This window comes from Haemaphysalis longicornis, unplaced genomic scaffold (genome assembly GCF_048455015.1).
Source record: "Haemaphysalis longicornis isolate Haplotype H1 unplaced genomic scaffold, Haemaphysalis longicornis Haplotype H1 scaffold_3, whole genome shotgun sequence".
Lineage (NCBI taxonomy): Eukaryota > Metazoa > Arthropoda > Arachnida > Ixodida > Ixodidae > Haemaphysalis > Haemaphysalis longicornis.
Window position 1 is genome coordinate 109,311,908 of NW_027526335.1, and position 25,829 is coordinate 109,337,736.

General features: G+C 46.0%; 1 protein-coding gene across 1 annotated transcript in view; it reads left to right on the plus strand.

Moving 5' to 3' along the window:
* The window catches only part of LOC144175377 (MAM and LDL-receptor class A domain-containing protein 1-like), a 176,997-nt gene that overhangs the window by 46,303 nt on the left and 104,865 nt on the right, over positions 1-25,829 (plus strand). The window contains exons 14-19 of the mRNA XM_077704460.1: positions 8,846-9,129; positions 14,926-15,034; positions 18,289-18,408; positions 20,412-20,557; positions 21,765-21,875; positions 23,863-24,082. Of these exons, the coding sequence (XP_077560586.1) occupies positions 8,846-9,129; positions 14,926-15,034; positions 18,289-18,408; positions 20,412-20,557; positions 21,765-21,875; positions 23,863-24,082 (990 nt within the window). The remainder of the gene's footprint in view (positions 1-8,845; positions 9,130-14,925; positions 15,035-18,288; positions 18,409-20,411; positions 20,558-21,764; positions 21,876-23,862; positions 24,083-25,829) is intronic.

A 25,829-nucleotide genomic window follows, 5' to 3' on the forward strand; every position in this document is an offset into this window, starting at 1 on the left:
GCGTTAAACCCTACAATCATTCATCATAGTTCAGTAGCTCCTCGTTCGTGTACTTCTAGTATTATTTTCAATAAAAAAATTACGCTTTAGAGCGATTTATGCTTCCAATCTAACTATAAACAGTACAATCAAAGTACCTAGCAAACGTAGCGAAGGTGTCAGCGCAAAAAGGCTCTTAGCAGCTTTGATCACGAGAGTACATAGAGCATTTACTTTTTGCAGGCGGGTAGAGCAAAAAACTTGAAACTCTTATAAAGTTTTCAAGACACGTGTGCAATGTTCTTTGTCGTGATGCATGAGGCAATTTTTTCTCTACTGTTTCATCGCATATCAAGTATTTAATGTATAAGAACTACGATTTTCTTTTAGCGCCGTGACTTGTCTGCTTTTTAAATTATAATGCCTAAGGTTAGAGGACCTCTTAAGCAACTGTGATGTTCTTGGTAAATAGTACAGACGCCCCAAAAAGTAAACAAAGCACGCTTTGGAGATTTTGAGGGGACTTCTCCGCCATGTGCGTAGCCACTCTCCTCTAAGTGACCTTAGAAGGAAGTCATTTTAAAATTAAATCGGGCCGCACATATTCTATTTAGGCTGGCATCCGCATAAAATAGAAATTATTCTAAATTCAAGAGACCGTGCTCCGTTTACTTTTTGGGGCACCGGTACATCATATTTACCATACGTCAATGATTTCAACTCTAAGGGGGCGAGGTTAGATTATGTTGATCGGTGGTTGTGCAGCCCAATATAGCCTGCGACACCATTGAAACTTCGCCCCTGACCACGTGTGTTTCAGTGAAAATAAGGAAAAAAAACGAAGCATGTAACTTCTCGACTGGCGCAAGACCATGTCTCAAGTTAGTCACATTAACAATAGAAGGGTTGTTTGCCAAATTTAAAGTATTGCTAGAAGCACTTTTATAGCGCTCAGCTGTAGAACTATACTGCGATAATTCGGTCACAGTCATTGCGCCCTTTCGCCTGCAGGAGTGCAATCACTTGTGATTAGCCAGCGGTCCAGTGGCGCTTGTAGGTATATGAACTATCAATTGCCTTTCTCACTTTCAGGGCATGACAAGGTGTGGATAGTGTGATCAGGTCGAAAACAACTGCTAATGAGACGATTAGGCCAGCCTAGCGACAGCATTCTAATCGAAATTGATTATTCCTGTGTCTTTAACTGCCGTGAACGCACGCTTGCACATAACAACGGCGGAAGAAAGCCAGTATTTCTCGGATTGTGGTTGCTGTGCAGTACACTATGCAGTACACTACAGTACCGTTTCTGACCCAAATATTCCGTAGCAATTCGAAAACTTCCCCCGGCTTACTACGTAAGAAAAACGTTTGTCTGAATTCAGTAAAGCACATTTTCTTTTCCAATTAATACGAATTGACACGATGCAAAGTAACAATATTCAGGGCCCAATATTTTTCCCTACAACTGTGCCAATAGAAGCTCCAAATATTTTGAGCGACCCCAGGAAATATATCCTTTATTCTCTGTGTCCTCTTGGTACCACGCCAACTATGCATCACGTCTGGACATCTATATTTTATCAATAAAAAAAACACAACGATTCCACAAGGAAATGTCCGAGTCACTGAACTGGAGGTTAATATAGCGTTGCATTGTCTCATATAACCTCGCCATCCCTAGCAAAATTGGGATAGCGGGAACACTCGCCTCCACAGCAGACGATCCATGAATCTGATGGTGCAATGTGCACGACTTGCACGCATTGCGTGGGTGAAAAACCTTCCCGGGCTCATGGTATGCTGTTGCCATTGTACCAGTGTACAGGCGTTCCTGTGTTCACACTAACTGCTCTCAATATAGATTTGCTTAATCTACTGCGAGAGCACAACGGGTGGTTTGGGTGCTTAAAGTTTCGAAGCTCGAACTGCCCGAAGGAGCGATAGAAAGTCTTTTATAAGCACAAAAAAGCCGAGGGGCCGGAAGGTATAAATGGGAAAAAAAGGGAAGGACAGGTAGACAGGAGACGATGTTCACTTTCAACCCGGGAAGGAACTTTTTTAAGAAAAATAAAGAACCCATATTTAACAAAAGACGTTTGAAAAAATTCATAGTGCTTTGCCGCATAAAAAACGTATAGGCACGTTGAGCGGACGCTTTCCTCGCAATCAGCAGCGCTGTTTTGTATATCATTGTTGTTAGGGGGGTCATTTCTGTAGGAAAGATGCTACCCATATCACGGGCTCGGTTCGTAGCATTCATAACACGTAAGTGTCGGCGCCCTGTACTAGACATCAACAGCCGAGGTTATCACGAGTCCCGCACGGGCGAACACACAAGGAAGACATGTAAGATAACGTCATGATACCAAGTCCGAGAAGAAAGAACGGTTTATGTGGCGCATACGAACATACGTTAGTAGCGGTTGATATTGTATCCGACTAGTAAGATCGCAGATAATGTAAATGGCAGAGAGGAACCGATGCATTGATCACGGCCACCTTTTTTGACACCGTATCTCAGTATCAACCCCATAGATCGTTGGGACGGCATGCTGCAGGCAGTGGGTGATAACGAGTCGAGGAATCGCCACACCTTTACCGATGCCCTAGCGGGCGCTACAGACAACATTAGTAGGAAAAGTGCTGCGGTCACAGCGGCCTCTGCCGCTGTGAGCGCATAGGCCGCTCACACTATTACTTTTGTTTTAATTATTTCCCGCGCCACACTCTTGTCTTTACCTACGGCCGGAAATGATTCTCGAACTTGTAATGCCTTGGTATACAGGGTGTTGCGACGATAATTGGAACACTTTTAAGAAATTTTCTGAGTTAACCGCCGCTCTGTTAGCGCTCAAACTTGCCACGAAGGTCGCATTTTGTGGTCTATTTGTTTGATACCGGGAACAACGACGGTACTTACCTGTGTATTCTGAAAATAAATAAAAATTATTTTCGCCTATGGAAAAATGGCGTCTGATTTGGACGTGCGAGCCAGCGCAAGTTGATGTTGGAACGACGGAACCACCTTCAGAGTGAAACGCACGTTTGGGATTGACGTACGGAGCCAAATGGTGCAGCAGACGATCAGAAAATGCACCTACAAATCGGCTAGCAGACGATCAAAAAACCCGGTTTTCGGGCTCGCACGTCCAAATCAGCCGCCATTTTCCCACAGGCGAAAATCGTTTTTTTTATGCATTTTCAGGATAATCAGGTAAGTAGCGTCGTTGTTCCCGGTGTCAAACAAAATAGACCACAAAATGCGTCCTTCGTGCGAAGTTTGAGCGCGAACAGAGCGGCGGTTCGCTCAGGAAAAAATTTTAATCTGTTCCAATTATCGTCGCAACACACTGTATAAGCCAAAACTAGGAAAGAAATGCCTGAGGCCTATCAATAGTAGCCAGCTCACCAGTGCAGTCGTCATTGGTGTGAGGAAGCCTTCCGAGCGGTACACTAGGCTGCGGGACAGATAATCAAGATGCCTGGGTCATTCACCGGGGTGTTGGAAATTGTTTTCGGAGTGGTTCGGGATGATTCCCCCGGCACATTGAATGGACGTTCTTTTCTTTTTTGAGAACACAGTTTCGTAACTTCAGTCCAGCACATTTTCACAGATCGGGAACCCAGTCGTAGACTAAGAAGCACATTTCTGGAACAAAACTGTTGCCCTTTGGATATCACACCGTCTATCAGCGTATCCCTCATGTCTCTCGTTGAAACGCTGCTGCGACAGCCTTCGGTACCTCGGGACAAAACACGTATTCCTGGGTGGGTGTGCCCGCGGAGGCACCGGTGCACTACCATGAAAGCTGCCGGTCCATCAACTCATTGCACAGGTCTCACAGATTCGTGGCAGCTGCTTGGCCTTGGTTAAATAAGTGAGTCGCATTCCTCACCATGAATACCCAATAAAGCTCTTCCATGCCAAGAAAAGCGCCAGCAGCAGCGATTACGAGAAGCACCGCTGGGAGCTCTCTGAACCATGGTTGCTGGAGGTGCCATTCTAGTACTGTATCGCTTGTGACGGAATGGGCCCATACTGATAGCCTATCAGCCTCCGTCGGCATGCACATAAGGCTTCAATATTTTAGCGAAGCGTATTACTCTTGGTCGAACCCAGGAAGCGCCTCGTTTCGGCAATCTAACTTTCAAGCGAAACCATAGTAAAACGATCGTGCGCTTGCGCTAAGAAAGCATCGAATCATTGTTCGTCCCAAAAGGGCGGCGACGGAGAGGTGGATGGAAGACAAGAGTAATGGCGTGTGTGATAAAGATTAAATTCGCTGATACCTTCAGCCTCTATACTATATCACCTCTGTGTCGCGTGCTGCAAAGCATAGCCGGTCATGCAGCTACACAGAGTGTAATGGTTCCCTTTTTTTCACTGCATGCATGACGCTCGCCCTCGGTGTGCGCTGATGGGACATTTCTGCATTAGTTTGTTGATGCGAGCTAGTTGGTATGCCATTAATTTAGTTTCGAATTAGGTTTTAGCGCCAAGCATAACTTCAGGAAAAAAGAAGTTTTTCCAGGGCAGAGACGCACAGATACTACAAAAATTGTTGATTGATTTGATTGATTGATTGTGGGGTTTAACGCGCCGACGCAGCGCAAGCGATGAGGCGCGCCGTAGTGAAGGGCTCCGGATTAATTTTGATCACCTGGTCGAAATCTCGTACACACGGGCGTTTTTTTTGCTTTTCGCCTCCATCAGAAAAGCGGCCGCCGCGGCCGGGAATCGAACCCGTGACCTCGTGCTCAGCAGCGCAACGCCTTAGCCACTGAACCACCGCGGCGGGTACACAAAAAAAAATACAAAAAATTGTTGTTTTTTGAACCAATTCTAATCAAACGTTGTAAAGTAAGAACAATAAACTTGCCGTCCTGCGCACCGTTATTCGCTTGACTGGGTAGAAATGTTAAAAGGTGCAACTAACTAAATATGCCACCCTACATTACTGAGCAGGCATTCGATTCATTAATGCACGGTATTTTAAAACACCCCGAGAAACGAGCTGCGCATGCGCAGAACTTCCAGATCGGGTAGGCAGATATTGCAACACGTACGCTGGGCTGTGTGCTCCGTTGTAAGCATTACTCTCTATTCCCCTGCACAATAATGGCTAGCAAGCACGATCGTTAGATTTAACGCGTAGCCCTGGAAGCCCTATCTCGCAAAAAAGCTGGCGTGTGCGGCGATGTTCACCACGAGAGAAAAAATGCCCCGAGAGAAAAATCCCGAAACGCCACATCGCGGAGCTAAGTGGGGGCGGGAAATTCCATAACGAAAGCAAAAGTATATCGCCGCTCGTGTCAGCGCTTTCACTCTCTAAGAATGTATGACGTAGTGGATGAGGTAGTGTGCGCCTTATAAACGCAACCAAGCACATGACATAGAAAAACGAATGTTCCGGTGTGTGTGCTAGTAGAACGCGATCACCGGAAAATTTGGATGACCGCCGCCAACTGTCACAAAAAATAACATTTCCTCGTACTTTTCATCTAAATTCTGCGTCACCTATTTTGTCTGCTAAGCACCTTCGGTGGTCATCCCCTTTCGGAATGCTGGAAAGGCGTGTGATATTTTTCTTGCTCCACTATTATTTACGGTCGAAGCATTTTACACCGCAGTAATATTGGAAAAAGCCATCGTTCGTATTCGCTGCTGAGCCAAAAATAACTACTCAGCCTTGCCTGGTCATTCCTAATAACTCGCTGTTGTGTTGCGCGCTGTTCCGATTGTGCGAGTGTCTAAGCGGACAATGAGTAGGTCACGTTTTTTTTTCCTGGATACAATACATTGCGTTTCACTGGTTTAAAAACTTTTCTGGAGCAATGTAGGCAGGTAATATCGTTTCTCTTTTCACACACAAAAAGCATATTTATATGTTAGATTTATTTACCAGAGACCAGAACTGTTTGTTACTGCAGCTTTGAAAGCATCATTTTACATCACAAGTTTTAATTCTGTCTTGTTGGGTCCTGCTCAAGTGCGCACAGGCGAAGGACGAACAATTATAGCCATCTTGAGGCCTTATTTTTATTCCAACAGCAGCCCGGTTCATGTGGTTCATATTTGTTGTTTCCATGATAAATGTGACACATATTGCGTAGATATTTGAACTTGTACTATAACAACATTTTTGTTCGATGTTTTGCTGCAAGTTTCTTACAGCACCAATTAAAAATGAACAAGTTTCCAATCCTGCCTTAGTCAAAACAAGCACGTATGTCACCGTAACATCTCACCCAAGCGCACAATAGGAGTGTAGCGGCATCATCGCGATCGCAATCATCAGCGCCACTATCATCATCCACATCCTTTCACCACTATCATCATCAGTGGACTGGCACGTCAGCAGTGCTACGCGCCTCGCGAGAGGGCCACAAGATCGAACACGACCGAGGGCCTGGGCGGTCGCTTGTCTCTACGCCGCTCCCACTCCAGTTCCGGCCGGGCCTTGCGCACCCCAATAAAATGTAGGAAGCCACAGCGCATCTCACCGAGTCCACGGCTCCGCTTTCCTACAAGTGGGGACCCGGACGTGATCCCCGGCCAGCGGCACACCGACATGGTGACGTGGGGGGACCCGCCGATACCAGCGTTCGAGCCACGGCACCTCAGAGGATGGTTCTTCAAGTTCGAGGCTATCCTCTTGCTCAACCACGTCACTGTACAGCCTCTGAAGAACTCCATCCTTTGAGAGACGCTTCCGCTCGAGCTCCGCTGCGTCCTCGTCCTCCGACCGCCCAGCGCCACCCCCTACGATGACCTTCGCGCTGCCGTGCTCAGGCACTACGGCTTCGGGGACGACTGCTTTCGGCCTGCAGCAGATGAGGTACCGGCACGGTCTGCGCACGCTTCGCCGCCGCATGCAGCACACGAGGTACCCGCACGGCTCGCTCATACTACGCCGCCACGCATGGTACACTCCTTGCAACCCAGCACGGCGACGTCCTCCACCACCGAGGCCCGCTCTCCATCTGCAGCACGGCAGCCCCACCTTCACCGCCCGGAGTTGAACCAGACGGCATCGCACGCGCTCACCGACCACCTCCCGCCTCGCCCGCTTCTGCAACGCCACGCGAAGGCACTGGTGAGCGAAACAATATTGAAACGGCCGAACCTACACCTAGGGCACTTCCAGCGGACGACGTCACGGAAACCCACCAGTCACAGCCCGCCTCGACCGCTTTTGCTACTCCAGGCGAGGACTCTGGTGATTGCCGTTACTCCGTGACCGTGCAATCTTGCCGATCCTCGTCGCCAGCTACGGCCGTGTTGCACGTGAAGTCCACCACGACGTTGACGCTACGCCCAGCTCCACTGCAATCAGGGCCTGACTCGGGTGCAACGTACATCGTGCCACCCTTCGCGGAGACCAACAACACAGCCACGACTTCTGCTCCGCATCAAACGCCCCGAGAGCACCTCGTGAACCACGACGTGCAGGATGACCAGGAGTGCGTTCGTGAAACTCAACGCCGACGTCGCCATCGACACCTTAAGCGCCCGTCGCGGAAACGAGTTTCATCGCTGGTACTTCTGCGACGCACTCTTACGAGACCTCATCGCAATCTTGACCAGCGTCTTTTGTATACGCGCTGTAAACGGCGACCACTGTTTTGGGCCCATCATCGGCGTTCCGGGACTTGGGCGCTTCGAACCCGCGCAACGAGGCTGCATCCGAACCAGTCCTCAAAACGTCGCAATCAAGCCCATAGGCGTGCTCGTACTGGCAGTAAAACACCAGTGGACTTGCGTCACAAAAGGCTGCACGTAAAGCACACATTCAGCAAACATCGCCTTGTCTACGCAGCGGCCGCGGCTGGCGTCACTCTTTCTTCGGGGCTGCTGCACCCTGCGCCAACCCGTCCCAACCCCCACTCCCAGCCTCCTCCACCAGAGGTTTCCCCACATCCCGGACGCTACCTCGCCGACGACCAGGACCGTGCCGTTAGTCAACCCCTGCCACTTGACCACTGCCTGCCCACGGACTCTTCCTGACAACTGACAAATTGTGCATACCTGTACATAGTTTGTTTCCCGCCACACTAGTTATACATCTGTCATCTTAACGCGCTACGCGCTAGGGGGGGAGCCCTGTAGCGGCATCATCGTGATCGCAATCATCAGCGCCACTATCATTCACATCCTTTCACCACTATCATCATCAGTGGACTGGCACGTCAGCAGTGCCACGCGCCTCGCGAGAGGGCCACAAAGATCGAACACGACCGAGCGCCTGGGCGGTCGCTTGTCTCTACGCCGCTCCCACTCCAGTTCCGGCCGGGCCTTGCGCACCCCAATAAAATGTAGGAAGCCACAGCGCACCTCACCGAGCCCACGGCTCCGCTTTCCTACAGGAGAATCATCATCATCCTCACTACCACCACCACTACCAGCCTATCTACGCTCACTGCAGGGCAAAGGCCTCTCCAATTATTCCGGTCCTGTGCTAACTGCGACCACGGAGAATACGAACAATAAAAGCCTCGCAAATGCCCAATCATGTTGGCCGATAACCGGTTACCTAAAAGCCTAAAAAGTTACTTTAAGAGTTACTAAAGAGCTACTTAAGCAGTTACCTAAGAAGTTACCTAAAAAGTTACCTGAAGAGTTACCTTACTTTGCAATAATTAACGACTGTCAAACAACAGCACGCAACCGAAAAGATGTGTAAAGTCGGTACATATGAGCGACAGGAGATTAACCCAGCCTATAGAAAGTCGCAGATTTTTAAATTTCGTGTGCAGGTCTTGCCTCTGCTCGTGTTTTCGGTCCACTTAACCGCACTGTCCCTCCTTTCAGATAACCCATCGACTCCTGCGGGAATTTGTTCTCTCTTTCACGTCCCTGCAGGTAGCATGCTACACGTGACCGGGAGAGCACTGATGGACGCCCACGGCTCCCTAGTGCTCACTGCGCCCAAGGTAGCCAAACGAGAAGAGCCCGTGTGCCTCTCGGTCTGGTACCACATGTTCGCCGGCCGAAACATGCTACTGAGAGTGCGCATCGCCAAGCCAGACTCAAAGTTTCATAACCAGATGCAGTATTCACCAATTTTTGACCAGGAGGACCAATCCATCAGTGATAGATGGTATAACGTGCGACGAACCTTGAAGTTTGACGGCGCTCGCAACAAGGTATGCTTGAATATCGCACTTTGTTTTAAGATAAGATGAATGTCCGAAACACCACAGGCACTTCAGCGGCTCACGTGCACAGCGCCTGCTCAGTGTGCAGGTGTGGCACATCTCGGAACAATAAGTTCTTGACAAGGATACGTTTCTGAGATGGCTGAAATAATATTTTGCTAGGTACCAGCGCGAGAACGTAACAACGGGATCCTAAAACTTTTATTGAAGTTTTGTCCCTTGTCTTAAAAAATGAGAAGTGAAACGCGAAATGATGAAAGGTTACGGATTCTTTTGAGAACCTAAAAAGTGTAAGCCTAAATGGCAGAAGTGTTTATTTTGTGGTTTTACGGTATCGTTTAAGGAACTGCGTTTTGTGCAATATAGTTCCGATGACCTAGGCATCTATGCCCTTCACCAAGAAATATTTTCACGGCATGGCCTAGTGCACGCACCCGGCAACAGATAACCAAACAACGAAAGGATGCCTCTTGAAGAAAAGCACGCAACCAACCACGGCGCGTGCATATGAATAACGCTGGCACGCGGCAACAGAGATAGATACGTGGTGGCATGGTGGAGATGAAGAACGCTTGCAAGCGGCGACAGAGATAGATACGCGGTGACATGAGATAGAGACATGGTTTACATTGTTATCTGCTATGTTCGGAAAAATGCAGCAGTCGGTGGCAGCAGAACACACGAACTCGTGGTCACTCTTGCTACCCGTAGCAACTTAGTCACAGCGGCAGGTGCAGGGGCAACGCTTGCTACCAACTCTTTTTTTGACATAACATGTTTTTATAGCTGAATTTTGTACCCAGTGTGCAGGGAATATACAGTCGCGGAAAAGTAGGACGCCTTGCCCTGAAAATGTTGTGACACTGCTGCGCGACAAGTTAAGAATAAACAAAAACATAATCCCACAAAAATAGGAACATTAGGTTCGACTGCAGTTTGCGCCTGCATTTTCCCGGTAGCAAGACAAGTTCGCCAGCACTGTGCTATAAGGTGATTCAAAAGACCGAGGAGAGTAGCTCTTTTTATTGACGGCTCTGGAAAGCAGTGCTTGTGGGTCTGCGGCTACAATAGGACACTTTTCGTCGCAACGAATCAGCTCAGGAGCTAGGAGAGGCAATGAGATCCTCTGAAGCTATTGGCCACCGGATATTCACCAAAACGACGTGCCGCAAAACAAAACACTATGATCGGATTGATAGTTTTGGACGTAGTGACAATGGTCAAGCGCATAAAAATGTATACCTGAAGCTATAGGCATTTCCGTTAGTGCTACGAAAGATTAGGAAGGCACCTAAAACCGCTAAAGATGTAGTGACTGCGAAACCGTTAGAGTCCAACTGACAAAGTAATCGTAATAATATTATCTTTTTCATTCTTCGTCTTATTGTTCTTCTCTCAGTTACCAGTCTATGACTGGCACATAGCCGCGTTTTAATTTCCAAGAAACGAAGACATTTACAGGCGCATACTTGGCTACATTCGTCATTCTTACTTTTCGGATTATCATGCTCAAATAGTATTTGTATAGCTTGATTGACTGTAGGGTTTAACACGCCGGCGCAACGCATCCGATGAGACGCGCCGTATAGTGGAGGGCTCCGGAATAATTTTGGCCACCTGCAGGGGGATCTTTAACGTGCGCCGAAATCTCGCACACACGGGCGTTTTTGCTGTTCGCCTCCATCAGAAAAGCAGCCGCCGCGGCCGGGAATCGAACCCGGGTGCATTTCTAGAGCTAAGCACGCACCTGTAACATTGGTTTCTATGTCCAGGACCTAAACGCCCTCACTCTGCCTACATTTATACTTTTCTTTTTGGCGCCTTTTCTTCTTTGGGTGTGTGGGATTCCCCGCTGCTTTAAATTAATCCCGTGCCCTCCCCTTCCGAGTACCCCATAGCCAAGGCATAGCTTTGGCATGTAAATACACCTCTCCTATGTTCTTCTTTGCTCCGTTTCTGCTATTTAGAACATACCAGTATTGGCATCGCCAAACAAGAAGGACATCTAGCAGGAATGTACTTTGCTACTCCCCCAATTTCTTTTTCCGTAACTACCACTGTCAAGTTTCTCCTAAAGGCATCAGTACAGGCCCCTGGCACAAGTTTTTTAGTCAAAGGTCACAGCGTATTAATTAGCTGTAGTGAAACAGCTGGAAGGCAGTTGGTGATGCCTGTTAGTCTCGCATGTTTCGCTACCACTGCAATTACTTTTCTTTTCAACTCCATTGCCGTGTTTTGATTGCTTCAGCCATCGCCTATTTTCTGTGCCATACATCAGACATTTTCGGTTCCGTGTGTGTGCCAGGGACGCTAAATTACCGATCTACGAAGACAACTAATGCTTTCCCCTAAATTCACATAATGTAATATCAGTAATATTGATATAAAGAAAACTGCCCATAACTTATTCTGTGCACACTAGAATGTTCATAACCAGCACAGAGCTCGTCCTTGTATGTTTCCTCTCGGCCCGTATTTTTTTGCGCTTTTTGCCTTCATGGATTCGTAGCGACTAGCCCAGATTCGCACGCTAATTCAGAGAAATCTATTGCTGTTGACATTCGGTAGTCACAAATATTCTCGTAGGACACCCAATCGTGGCCTGTCGCGAAGAAATTGGGCCTGAATACTAATAGCGACCGATATAAATATTATCCGTTGCAATTTTTGAAGCCTGTGAAAAACGCGAAGCTCATTTCATCGGCACGTCACTGAAAAATAACCGTACGTTGATAGTTGCGAAATGTCTGAGTATCGTTCAACAGCTGGTGTAAAAAATGAATTTTGTTGGCGGAAGCGCTTTCAGGGAGTTTGTGCAGCCGCTTCCAGCGTTCAATTACGGGCACTATAGTAAATTATTGCAGAAGTATCCGGTAGTTTTTATGGGCGTCTATTGATGGCTCTAGAATATTATCGAGAGTTCTAGAAACCTATTGATGACTAATTGTTGTATACTTTTGTATTACTACAATTAGGTATGAGACTTGGCGCACGGCCCGAGCTAGGGGCCTTCGAGAAGGTCAGAATTTCAGATTTCTATCCAAATTACGGTCAATGTAGTGGGACCTACGAACACCAATCTTGCGCTAAACTCCCAGAGTTAGTTATCGGAGTGCCTTCGCAAAGGTTTGTCAAGGAGGTTATCGCAGTGAATATCCTGAAGCTGAAGCTGGAGTGATCAGGTGCCTTAGCAAGGCTGTGTTATGACCAGAACAACCACCTGCCTTAACTGAAGATTACAGTGTTTGCACAATTCTAACGCGCCTTTTACTGTAACGCGCAGGTAATGTTACTGATGAAAATTCGCATAAGTAATTTGACGCCGCTTCTACCAAGCAAACGTAAACGACATGTCACCACGCGTCTGAAAAAGACGATGCGTGCAACTGTGACAGCAACAATTTCCTTGTGGTTCATAAACTTGCTTATCCACCTCCTGCTGGCATCAAAACTAAAGCGTGGAACATTGAAAGCCGATTTTGAATTTGAGCCCGATTGTCAGGTGCACGGAAATTTTAAGTTTAATTTTAGCGAAAAAGGGTGCGCGTTAGAGTATCGTGCAAATACGGTAAACGTCGTTTCGGGTATATGACATCGTAGTTTTTCGTGCCCGCCGAACACTTTTGGGAGGAGGAGGGCGAGCAGGAAACACTTTATTTATCCCATTCGTTGAGTGCTGTCACTCCGCACCAGTGAAGGGTGTGCTCAATCCAGGACTCCGTGGCTGTAGCCGGCCTTCCGTGCCCTATTCACCAGCCGAAGCTGGGAGCAGAGGTCGGAGCTGGTCAGCGCCGCCGCCCACTTGTGAAGGGGCAGGGTTGGAATTGGGAGGGAGGTCTGGGATGTTCGGGCATGCCCACACTAAGTGGTATAGTGTTCCTGATGTGAGGCAGAAGATGCACTGAGGGGAGTATTGGGTGGGGAATATTTTCTGCCAGAGCGCGTTGTGGGGGAAGGTGTTAGTTTGGATCTGGCGAAGTATATCTCCTTCCTCTTTGGTGAGTTGTTTATGTGGGGGAGGAAACTGTTGGCGGGATAGGGGAGTATTGGGTGGGGAATATTTTCTGCCAGAGCGCGTTGTGGGGGAAGGTGTTAGTTTGGATCTGGCGAAGTATATCTCCTTCCTCTTTGGTGAGTTGTTTATGTGGGGGAGGAAACTGTTGGCGGGATAGTCGGTAGTGAGAGAGGATGTCGTTGTATGTTAGCAGGGGTTGGGGCGTATAGTTAGTGGGGGTGGTTGGCAGAGGGTTGTGGCGTTTGCCTCGGAATTTATTCTAACAGCTGTTATGCGAGCCCCTTCTTGATTTCTACTTTGCATCTGTCGACCGTCATGCAATGCTACTTGTGGGAAACGCTCATGCTTTATTATTTTAAGTTGCCTAACTAACAAAGGCAGTATTACTTTTATAGTGCTTAAGCGCAGCGTATACTTATTAAAACAACGATAAGCGTTCACAACTTTAACAGGGTCGCAGAACGGCTGGCAAAGTTTTCTCAAGAACAATAGGAATGAATCGCGCACAACTGTACTTCGTAATTCCCTGCCTACTGATACGAGAAACAACAACGGGGGTTTTCTTCGAGGCGCCCGCTTGCATCCCTGCAGACATTAAAAATAGGGCAGGAATTCAGAGAACTGTTTACTAATGCACAGCATTCTTAAGGCACTTGTCTAGCGTGGGAGTTCCTTGCACCCAAATCTGGCTATAAGTAGTCAAGACGCTCCATTGTAATATTGTATTTAGGTTTTTTGTTTCTTATCACAAATTATGTGAATTTATACCAGTGCGGCCATTAAGTGCCTGTACTTCGTCAAATATGTACTTTTCCGCAGATGCAAGGTGTAGAGCGGGTTGGTGGTTTCCCACATTTTTTAACATCGTATTAACAACGTTTTTGTCGTTGTTTTTCTAGTTCACTTTTTTAGAAGACGTGTATACGATGCCTGTTTTTTATTTCGTCAGTTCAAGCCACCGCGGTGGCCGCTTTTCTGTTGGAAGGGACAACCGAGAACGCCCGTGTCTGTAAGATTTCGGCGCACGTTAAAGATCCCCAGTGGGTCAAAATTATTCCGGAAACCTCTACTACGGCGCGCCTGATCACCTGTGCGGCGTCGGCAATTTAAACCTCATAATCAATCAATCGATTTGATCTGTTCATTTTGGGAAATTTTTGTTTTTTTATTTTTCTTATTTCCTGATTTTTTTAATGTGCTGTGTCACCATTTGCCTCTATTCAGACTTTTATGACAATTCAATCTGTTACTTCCACCGGTTATACATTGTAGTGGAAATGCGGGGCTCTACGTGGTTTGCTCATTTCCGCCACTTTTACGTATTTTAAATGTTCTTTTGCGGAATTTTTCAATTTATTCTTCGGTTTTGGGGAAGATGCATATTTTTTTTCGTCAGGTAATTTTTGTAAAAATTTTATTTTTTCTAGGTGCACATTTTTTTTTATTTTTAAAATTCTCTTCGAACAATTATCTCAGTTTAGAATGCTAAAGCGATTAAAATGGTTACTTCCACCACTTACGCATTTTTGTGTGAATTCGGAGCGTTACACGGGCATGGCTGTGAAGGTACTCGGAACAGAATGCTACGCAGTGAAATGACTTCGTCAGCTGGAACGCGGGCTGAAGTTAGAGACGGGGGCTTTGGACTTTTATTCGCGTTCTGTGGCTACGGACTATCATAAAGTCACTGATCACATGCAGCAAATTCCCTGCGCCGAATCGCAAACTAAAATGAAACTTTTTTTTCTTTCTGTATGAATGAAACGCAGCTTGAAATCGTTATTACAAATATTGGATCAGAACGAGAGGCTGCGGTTGTGGCATTAGGACCTTTGGAGGTTAAACCTGGGCCTTGCGAAGTTCCGACAGACGGCCAAGGTGAGTTTACCCTGAAAATTATTGATATTCTTTTTTAGCACGAGGTAAAATGGTGCGAAGTCAATCTGTGATGCACAAAACGCGGAGACATTTTTTGCTGTTACGCTCCAGCGAATTCGCACGTAGGTATCCCACTAGTATCCAACTATAGTTGCACTTTATAGATGAATTGGCAGGACGCAATCTATTCTTCAATGGTTGCTTCTTTTGAACATCACTGTTTCCTTATTCTGCAGAGCAAGGACGTCTGCACACATGATAAAAAAATGTTCCTCTTTTAAATAACTTTTCGTGCAAACGTTTGTGCACTCTGTGTCAGAAGGAGTACGTCCATCCTGTGGCCCCGCCATGATAGCGGTAGTCATGCACGTCCTTCTGGTCCTACTCAATAGACTGGGATGCGTGGCATCGTACAATCTGCTCACTTGTGCTGTGTCGTCAATAATTGCGGCTGAGGTCCCTTTGTCGTTCTTCTCGCGCCAGAACCGCCTAAACTATTGCCTGTCAAATATCTTAAACTTCTCTTTTTAAAAAAGACGAACAAAAAAGTCAAGATTTTCTTGGTTTTGGCCAACGCTTCTAATCAACGTAAATTAACGCCGCCCCCTTGTCGGCACACGGCGATTTTAATACTGGGAGCACCACACACCGGAGATCAGCCACGTAGTAAATCAATGATGGCCAGTTTTGATGGCAGCCATCAGAGAATTCAGGCGTGCCTGTGCATCGGGAAGAGTGTGGACGCCAGCATGTTCGTGTGGCTCTACATGGACCTGGAGCAACCGAATAGGAAACGGGATAAGGGTCTATCTGTCGGTTCAGTCCAGATTAGTCGGATATCACCATACGTCATAACGAGCGGTATAGCGGTTCCTTTTTGTATTTCTCCGCACCGTTGAACAGTGAAGTGAAAGGTGACACATAACAGCAATGATGAAAAAAACCGGTCATGGTTTGTGTCGTCATTTCGCGCTGTACAGAAGGCTGACGATGAGTACTACTCTTCTTGGTTACGAAAACGATCATGCGCCCGGTATTCGTTCCCCTCAGAACGCATTTGCGGAGCGGAAACACCTGCGTCGCCGATGAAGAGCGGCTTAGTATGTTGAAGAATAAACACCACTTTTTTAGACACATGGATTCATAATGTATAGACATGAAACCGGAGTGTGTTGAGACAACACTTCACTCTCTTCGTCTTCGACTGCCCCCTGGATAGTCTGAATTTCTGTTTTCGGTCAAAATCGCCAACATATCCCAATGTTGCCTCAGTCACAATCACTGCATTCAGGTAGCTGCGCCTAGTCGCACCGCTTAACCCCGTTTTCTTACTCCTTGTATCATTTGGGCACAGCAACGAATACAACCAACTTGAAACATTACCCCCATAACACCACCATTTCAAAGCGCCAACCAAAACACTCGCCGTGGCTGTAGTCGTTCACACTATCACACAGCACCCAAGCATACGACAATAATAAACATCAACACCCGTGCACGTCACGCCCGACCCGGGATGACTCTCAGTAGGCTCACTAAGCAGGCTCGTATCGTCCAACTCCGAGCTGCGTTTCTTAACTCCCCACTTGAAAACAACAAGCAATTTTTAAATGACCCCCCCCCCCCCCCTGCATCAAGGTATTCTGCTTGTGGCATGGGGGGCTCAGGAACCTCTACCAACGCCTCCGTCTCTCCTCCATCTCCTTCCTACAAAGAAACAACCCCTAGTCACCCATTCGGCATTTTTATACTCATATCCCGCTCTGCACGACGTATGCACCTCAAACATATTCTTGTTCTTTTTTAAGATAGAGCATTTTCAGGAAATCGACATTTACACCAATGCTACTATCCCTCCACCAAACGTCATCAGCACCGCATGGAATTTCCCTGGGCTGCCTTTGATAGTACTGCACGCTATCTTCAATAAAATCTCAGTTAGAACCAAGCTCTACGCCACTATGCACTCCACCACGCCACCTTTACCATAACACCTTGTATGCGCATCACCGCCGAATCTTTTGACACACTTCAGATTCTCCGGCAACACTCAATACATTGTCTTGTTAAGCAAATGATACAGCTGCAGTTGGCGCTCCCTGACAACGAAAGTTACGCCAGACTGGACGTCTATACGGGATACTTTTAATGGAAGTGACGCAGTGGATTTGGCTGCGCTGAAGGGTTTACGGTAGCATACCTTCACGGATTTTTCTTGGTATTGCAACCTCCATCATACGCTTTACTGGGTCGTGGGGTGTACCTCATCCTATACAATAAACAAAGAGACCCGGCTCCAGTACCTCACCCGCTTCGGCTTCCCAAAGCCCTTGCTGTTTCTTGTAGCATCTGCATAAATGTTCATCAAGTTTCTAGCTGATGCCTCTTATTTTGCTGAAACATTCCTAAATAGTGCGCACCAACCTCGACCCCAAAATGTTCCTACTGCTTACAAACTACAGCGAACCTTGATCATATTTACTGGCTGTCCTCAAACTATTTCTTTATCTCCCTTTTGAACAATTTTAAATGATAGTGTATTCTTGTCAACTCCCATATTTTGGACGCTGAACACAATCATGTTTACCTCTTGATTCCTCAAATAAAGTGCTCTGGCACGAAAGGTATAACGTACGTTTATTGCTACAACACACCTGACCGTCAACATCACTCCCTTCGGTTGCCTAATTCCGCTGTTACAAGTCCATGTGGCTCCATTCTTCCGTTACCCGAAGGCTAGGGCTGCAACGTCTCACAACTTCAACTCTCTGCTTTCTGGATGGCCTAGTGTCATCCTAGCCAATAAAACTTTCAAACCCACCACTCGTCATTTTAACCATGGTCTTCCGGGACGCACGATATCAGACAAGAAGCAAACAGTTAAGAAGTGTGACAGCTGTCATCCTATTCGTCAAAGCGTTTGCAGTCGACAACCAAAAACTCATTGTCACTTCACGTAGCCTTATACCGTGATGGATGGGAGCAGCCTGAAACCTAACTATACAAAGCCACCTCATTTAAAATATTGCACTATGTCATTGCAAATCCATAGGTCAAGCTGTTCAAGTTTCTCTTGTGGTCTTTATGTGCCGTGTATGTTGCGCCGTCGCTTCACGGAAGGCAACACACTGCAGAGTGCCGTATGCTACCCAGTTCTAAAAATAGTCAGCTCAAAGCGCCGATGAAATTCCAACAAAACTTCTGTGGTCATTTGTAACTGTGATTAAAAGAGAAATTTTATTTTTATTGTGCAGGCTACTGCGACTTCGAGGTAGATGAATGCGGCTGGATAGCTGCCAACGGCTTCCACCGGGCACCAAGACGCCAGATGATGATGATCAGCAGGGATTTACGTTCAGGCCCTGTCAATTCTGGTAGGTGAAGGGATTTTTCCGGCGCCGGTGATACATTCATGTAAGGAAGATTTCGGAAAAACTATCACCAATTTTCCGGGCACGTGTGATAAATTTATGTAAGGAAGATTTTCGAAAAACTATCGCCAAAAGAATTTGTTCTAACCAATCACACACCCTGATGGAATCGTTTTGCTATGTAGCCTTGCCTTTAGACAAAACCTTCAAGCGCAGTAATCCCTCATCTGTGTTAAGCCGAACACTTCCTCTCTTCTATCAAAGTAAATTCGGAAGCATGATCATATTTAGTTGCACGAGCGACGCTTACACAGCCGGCCGATTTTACTTCTTTCCTTCGAAATTAATGTATAAGGTAGTCCTACATACTGGCACCTGCCATGCAGACGAGCATCAATTTCTGGAAACTGAAGGCGCGCACTAGTCATATAGAAAAAAAGCGTCTTTCCCTGATAAACCACAAACTAAACTGTCAATACATGCAGAAAAGCGCAAAAACCAGCCGTGGCTTTACTTTTAAATTTTTTTCCGTTTTTATCGTTTCATTTTCTTGGCTCTGCTCCGCTAAATGCGTACGAAGAACAGTAGCACCTCCTACTGGGGTCGTAATAGTATTTCTCTAATTGAAGTTGGTTCTTTGTTTTCAGCTTCACAAAAAACGCTGCCAGGCGCGGCTTCATGACGTAGCCTTCTCAGCCATGGGTCAACTGACTTTTGTAAATATGAACTACCTTTAAAATAATTCAACTACTAGCAAACTACATTTGATTTACGCTACGCTTTAAAGGGCTTAGGTGAAGCCAAAAATAGCAGCATGAAACGCAAACAACAGTTGCCGCGATAAGCCTGGCGCCCTTTGTCCTGTTTTCTCGCATTTTCAATGCCCAGCTGGAACTTGCGGTAATCACCGGCACGTCCTAAAATTTCCCAGCCTTCCAAGGGCAGTATTTCATGTTGCTCGAACATGTCTGGTGCCACTCACTATAAACACGTGAAGAGCACGCCTCATAACACATTTTCCTCTTACGTCGCTTTCGGCGGTGTTCTGCCACCAATATCTGCGTCGGCTTCTTATCCCTCCACCCCAAATTTACCTACAGTTCTTGGCTGCCTACGGTGTCTTTGTGCATCCTGATTTGGTTTTCAGCATCATTTTTCTTCCGAACTTTTGTTTCTGTGTCTGTTATCTTAGCCATAGCTCCGGTGCAGTCACTGAGAGCTCAATTTTTTTACTGACACCTTGTACGTTTTTGAATGCAAACAGCATCTACGCACTGTTTTTATTGTCTGGCTGTTGGTCTTTTTTTAAAATGAGTGCAAAGTGACTTGTATAGCAGCGTCAGTCTTGCGCTACGCTAAACAACACTGATTTGATGTGTGGATATAATTCACTGAAAATCCGTCCTAAGCCCCTCGCTCCGTTAATTAGTCATCCAGTCATGGAAATAATGTGTACCTTACTTACCCATGGAACACATCCAGGTAAGATTGGTCGTGGAAGCATTGCATTTAAACTCTCTTGTCGCCCGACATCCCGAATTTATAGTGTAATTGTACTTCTTTTTGAACCTTAATAAGCCTGATAACGCAGCTTTCGTTCAAAATTACAAGAAATACGTCAAAATATTTCGCGAACAGGGGAATTGATCCACCAAATTATACACCAGGCCAAGAATCCTTCATGTTTATTTACCACAAAACAACAGTCACCAAACCGAGATACGTGTTGTAAACACAACCGCTTTGCTTCGCAAATCCGACACCATACACTACTGGTACGGTGTAGGTTGAATGCAAGTTAGAAGGAACGTTATGAAGTATGGCGTACTGCCGTGGGGGAAGAGCAGCAAGTAAAAATTCAGCTACGTTAGACAAGCATCACGCAGTTGACGTATCTACTCCCGAAATTCTCACCGGGTGAGTACACTTATTTACGACTGCACCAGACTTTTCCAAAAGGCACACTTTTTCATAACTATTTATTTTCTAATACTCCGCACTCACAGCCTACTCCCTAAGGGCTTCACATGGGTCGTCGTCTCCTGACGGAGCCACGGTGACCAGCCCCGAGTGGCCAGGGAAGAGCGGACCGCAGTGCCTACATTTCTGGTACAAGGCAGATTCCGGTGTTTCGAGCACTGCCCGCCTGCAGGTAATCTTCATCAAGAAATCGCTGTTTCAGCCAACTCAGTCCGCTTACATATAACGTTATACCGTTATCGCTTAAACGAGCAAAACGCAGTATTTGAAAGACTCTAAAACACAAACGTTGCTTCATTCATTAATGTTCTGGCATATCTTGTATAATGTACCAGTACATGTACATTTTCCGATGCTGTGGGGGAGTCACATTATGCAATATGGAGGTCTGGTCAGGGAAATATATATGTATATATATATACGACGATATATGTTTTATATGCACACTTGACGCACTCTAAATGGGTCTCGTCGTTATCTCCTTATGTTATCAAATCGTGACATTTAATGTTTTATGCGTCATAGTGACTCTAGACAGCGCTAGCAGATAACGAACAAAAATTGTGAAATAAAGATAAAGGTGCCAAGTAAAAAAATTTAAAGAAATCTCAAAAGAGTATGAAGCAGACCAAAACTTTATTAACAAAGCATGAGTATGGGCTCGTAGAGTTTCAAAAGGGAACACGTTGTGGGCAAAAAGTCACACAATACTGACCATTCGAATGAGTGTAATTAGCACGGCTTCAATACTGAAAGGATTCCTATTACTACTGTAGTCAGACGTCCTGAATTAACAAAAAAACGGACTCGTGACGTTAGCAAAAACGCGAAAACCTCCGCACGCATTCTCCTCCAACAGCATGTCGGAAAATACAGAGGTTATACAAGGTCCTCTACAATAGGAGTGCTCTGTCAGGAACCTTAAGATATGACTCATCAGGCGGCGAGAAGTTGTAACTTAACGAAAGAATTCTTTCGAAAAGCATTGAGAGGAATGGGCGCATGACGCTCGGCATGAAAGTATAGAGGGCGAATAAGGAGAAATTGTATGGGTGATTACAAAGTAACCAAGTGCGACAGCCGCGCTATCGAATGGTACTTAATTGGGAAAATATTTCGTTTTCACCTGACACCCCTGAAAAACTCCCGCCACAGCAACAAATGTTTAAGAAAATACTGACTAGCACTGTTCCTCTGGACTCATTTGCATGGACGTCGAGATGGTCATGGTGGGCCCGCCAAACTCTCCCTCAGGGATGCTAAGGAGGAATGGCAAGGAAAACTTTTCGGATGATCCAAACACCTAAAACAATTTTTTCAAGTAACACTCTGGCTATTCCAATGTTAACGTTGAAACCCCTTCCTGTTTTTTTCTGCAGGTTGAGCTGATTGCTGAAGGGAAAACTGGAGTTCTGTGGAAACAGCCATCGCACTCTGGAACCGACTGGATGCTGGTACGAGTGCCTATCGTCCAGGACAAGAACTTCCAGGTGAGGAAAGACAAACGAATCATTGTATAGTGTCTCCATCCATTCACTACTCCTCGCTGCATTGCTGGCGATCTGACGAGTACTCTATGATATGGACAGCTGCACGCATGCATACTCCGTAGAATGTCTCTTCCTTCCAAAAAATGTGCGCCCTAGACATTCGGAGCTCGGCGTACTGTGGTCGGCAGATATACCCGGTTTGAGCCTGATACTACCAGAATTATTCAGTATTATAAAAAACGCAAATTTAGCAGTTCCGGCGAACATTTCGTTCTTTATTGCCAACAGATTGCCGGTACTTCTTTTTTCTTTTAGTATATTCCTAAGAAAGTGTCATAGAAAACCTCGGTAGGAATAAATATGAGGCCGACTGAACTGAGAAAATAATCTGGAGAGTAATTGAATGCAATACCGCAAAGTTCCTCCGGCTCTCTTCCACTGCAAGAGGAGTCATTAATTGAGAGCAATTGGCGTTAATTCAGGTACGTTAGTTATGAGTATAACTGCTGAACAATAGAGCAAACTTGTTCTTCGAAGTGGCCACTTCCGTCGAAGTGGCCACCGGTAGCCGTTATATATTTTCGCCAGAGTATGCATTTGAATCTTTAAAGGGCGGCTCATAGCTCTCATTTCAAGACAAACCACGTCCTTACTGTTGAAGTGTTCCTTGAGTGCACTTTTACGACAGAATGCAGCTGACAGGCCCATGCGGTCCCCAATAGAAGACTGGATGCACCAACCCAGATGAACTGGTGGGCAATGATCATCTTTTGTCTGCAGTACAAAAGTTGCGGAGGCATAATCTCACTAAGTATGGTCTTCCAGCTCGCCCAATTTTCCACCCTAACATGTACACATGGGCGCTGCGTGCCTCGTATAATCTGCTTGGCGCTTTTTTATACCATCGCGACTGGCCTGTGGATGCGAAGCGAGAAGTACAAACAGTAAGAAATCATACTCACAAAACATGGTGCTAACTATAACTGCATTATTCCGCAAACTCTCGCTGTTTACGCCCTACCTTGATGGACAATAAAAGCGAGCCAAAAATTAAAATGAATTCATGCAGTTACCACTTTGGGTCACGCATCTTATGCGCTCAAGGAGTGAACGCTCTGGTGATTGACCCACCGCGCGCACGCAAAAACTCTGTGCAAATCATTCAGCGTGGGGGTAGGTTGCCCACGGGGCTAGTTGTAAATTTAATCTTTTTCGGGTGCATTTGTAACACCCCTCTAAACTGCTTCTTTTATGAGGTGGCCACACAAGCATATAGCTGAGGCCAAAAACAACGAGCATCGGTGGAACAAAGCCGATGATGCTAGGGTTTTCCTATGTGTGTATTGCGCTTTGCTTTTTTACTTGTGGTATGTGCAAACTCCTAATCATGGGAGAATTTCTACAAACCTACGAGCTAGTCAATGTTCTAGCGCTATTGCGTTCCTCAGTGCCACCACCGCGCACAACGTCTTTTTTCTCGTGTAAACTGGCCCTGCGGGGTATTGATATACGCTGTGCTCGCCTTTCGCCCCATGAACTTATGAAATCTCCTCCAGCGCTGTTACACTGAACCCAATCAACTAAAATATCTCACAAGAGCAAACCCAGGTTTCTTGAATTTCGTGGGTATGTGGAGCTGCGATTATTACAAATCTCCATCGTTTGTTTTTTGGCGTCATGCTTTTTGACACACAAAGCACGTGTTTCATGAATTTTTTGTCATAAGATATCACAAGCCTAATTCCCCTAACGCGGAAGTTCCTTCAAACGCTATCAAGAACGGAACTCTTGAGAACGATAGCTGCTCCCGAGGTGAATTCACAATCGGGCGTCTCATGGGAAGACTCTCGTCTTAGCTGATATCAGCTATCTTGCCTCTCACTTGAATGGCCCTCCAATGCCACAACAATGGTTTCCCCCTTTCTCTTGTTCATTTCGTTTTCGAATTACGATCTATCTCCTTCGACCATGATCTTCCCTGCCCAAGGTGGTGTTCCGGGCCAAATTCACAGGCGATGATTGGACTCAGTTACTTTTACTGGACGACGTGGTGCTTCGTCCGTATCCTTGCGATCATCCGGCGGAGTGCAACTTCGTGGACGGCATATGCGGCTACGTGAACGACTATGTGCAAGACTTTCGATGGCTAGTCGGAACCGGCCGTTTGGAGAGTCCAGACCTGCAGCCAGCCATTCCCGTACCACAGGGTAAACTGACTATCCTTGCCCAACTACTACAATACCAGGGGCAGACGGAAGACGTGGCACTGAGCGTCGTACACGAGTCGGGGCGTATTTCCCCAATACTGTGGCCCGGGTACAATCGGCAAATTTCACATAAACTTAAATAGTCTTCGCTCCTGCATCCGTATACGTATCCTTATGCGGACTTTTGTCACGCATGTGCGGAAAACACATTTATGGCACATTTTCTACGCACTGTTGGATTGGGTAGACTTATCTCTACCTATGAAGAGGAGCTAAATACGTTATGGCATATAATAAGCCCTTTTCGTTCTTCTACTTAAATAGTGGGCACTTAAACCTCTCAATACAGCAACGGCGCTTCAGCCCATATGTATGACGCTTCTTTTTTTTCAAAGTGCACATTAATTTCTGCTGATTGCTTTAACAAAGTAGAGGAAAGGTGGTCACAAAATCTTTGAACACAATGAAGAATAGAATTACCGCGAACAGCACCGCTTTGCTCTCTTCATTGTAAAGCAACACTTTTCAAAAGAGGAGAGTTCCCTCAACCATGATTTGAATATTAAAATATGGGCTTTAATGCTAGAGCCGTGTTTAGGCTGAAAAGAAAACTGGTGTGGAATGCTGCGAAATAATTTCTTCTTATAAATGTATTTTACTGGCCCTCCAACAATTTTGTATCTCCCTATCGGTCAGAACAGGTGTACCCGCGTTCTAGTAAAAATTTTCCTGTCTGCTCTTCCAGCAGGAATTTTCAGGTTTGTCTCCCATAACACATAAAACTTTGGTTTCATATGGCACGTAATCAGTCAGTCTTTTTTTCGGCGAATGATGTGAAGGAAACTGAAGAGATTTTAAAATACCGAAAAAAATGTTTTCTTTCTTTCTGCTATTGCATAATTTTTCGGAAAAACTTAAGGTGCAGCCGTAAAGTTATACATACTCGTGCTTGAGGCAGCAGGGTATTGGCGAGATGGTTGCACTCTCCAATGAAATGAGTGACGTAGTCGGTTCTATATAATGGTATAATTGTCACGTCACCGTAAATATATATATATATATATATATATATATATAAAGAGAGAGAGAGAGAGAGAGAGAGAGAGAGAGAGAGAGTGAGTGAGTTAAACCTGGATGTAACGAAGTTGACCAAAGCTCGCAACTTTTCGTTGCATACAGGTTTCGGGTTAAGTCTCGCAGGTGCGAAGCAGAAACATAGCCGAAATGCTAGACATCAGTGAAGGTGAACTCTCCCTTCATGAAGTTATTTCACTGTAAAAGACTGCGTGAGGTGTGCCTGCTGCTTTCACACGAGTTTAAGCACAACACAATGTTATAAAGAAGCAAGGTCACGTACTCCCGTAATAACAAATGTAACGTAAGTCTCAGTTTTGCGTTCTGACACTTTTAGGCGCCTTAACGCGTTTCAAGAACAAAACTTGTGCTGAAAGGGTGCCTTTTTGCGAATATAATAATGCTCTTTGCCGCCCTCAAAATTGTTAAGAGGAAGCTAGCTCGGATGCTGTACCAAGCGGCGACATTCTTCTTTTTCGCCGGCGGAGACGGCATGTAGAACGGTGCGCTTGCGTTTAAAAGACACAAATTTTTGTTTTCTGGCACCAGAAATCACCGACGAGCCGACACCACAGATGGCAGTGGAGACGCGCGACTACACGCCGACAGGACGGCCTAGCACCTCAAAACCTAAGCCTCGAACCGAAACCGAACTCATACGTGGAAACGCATG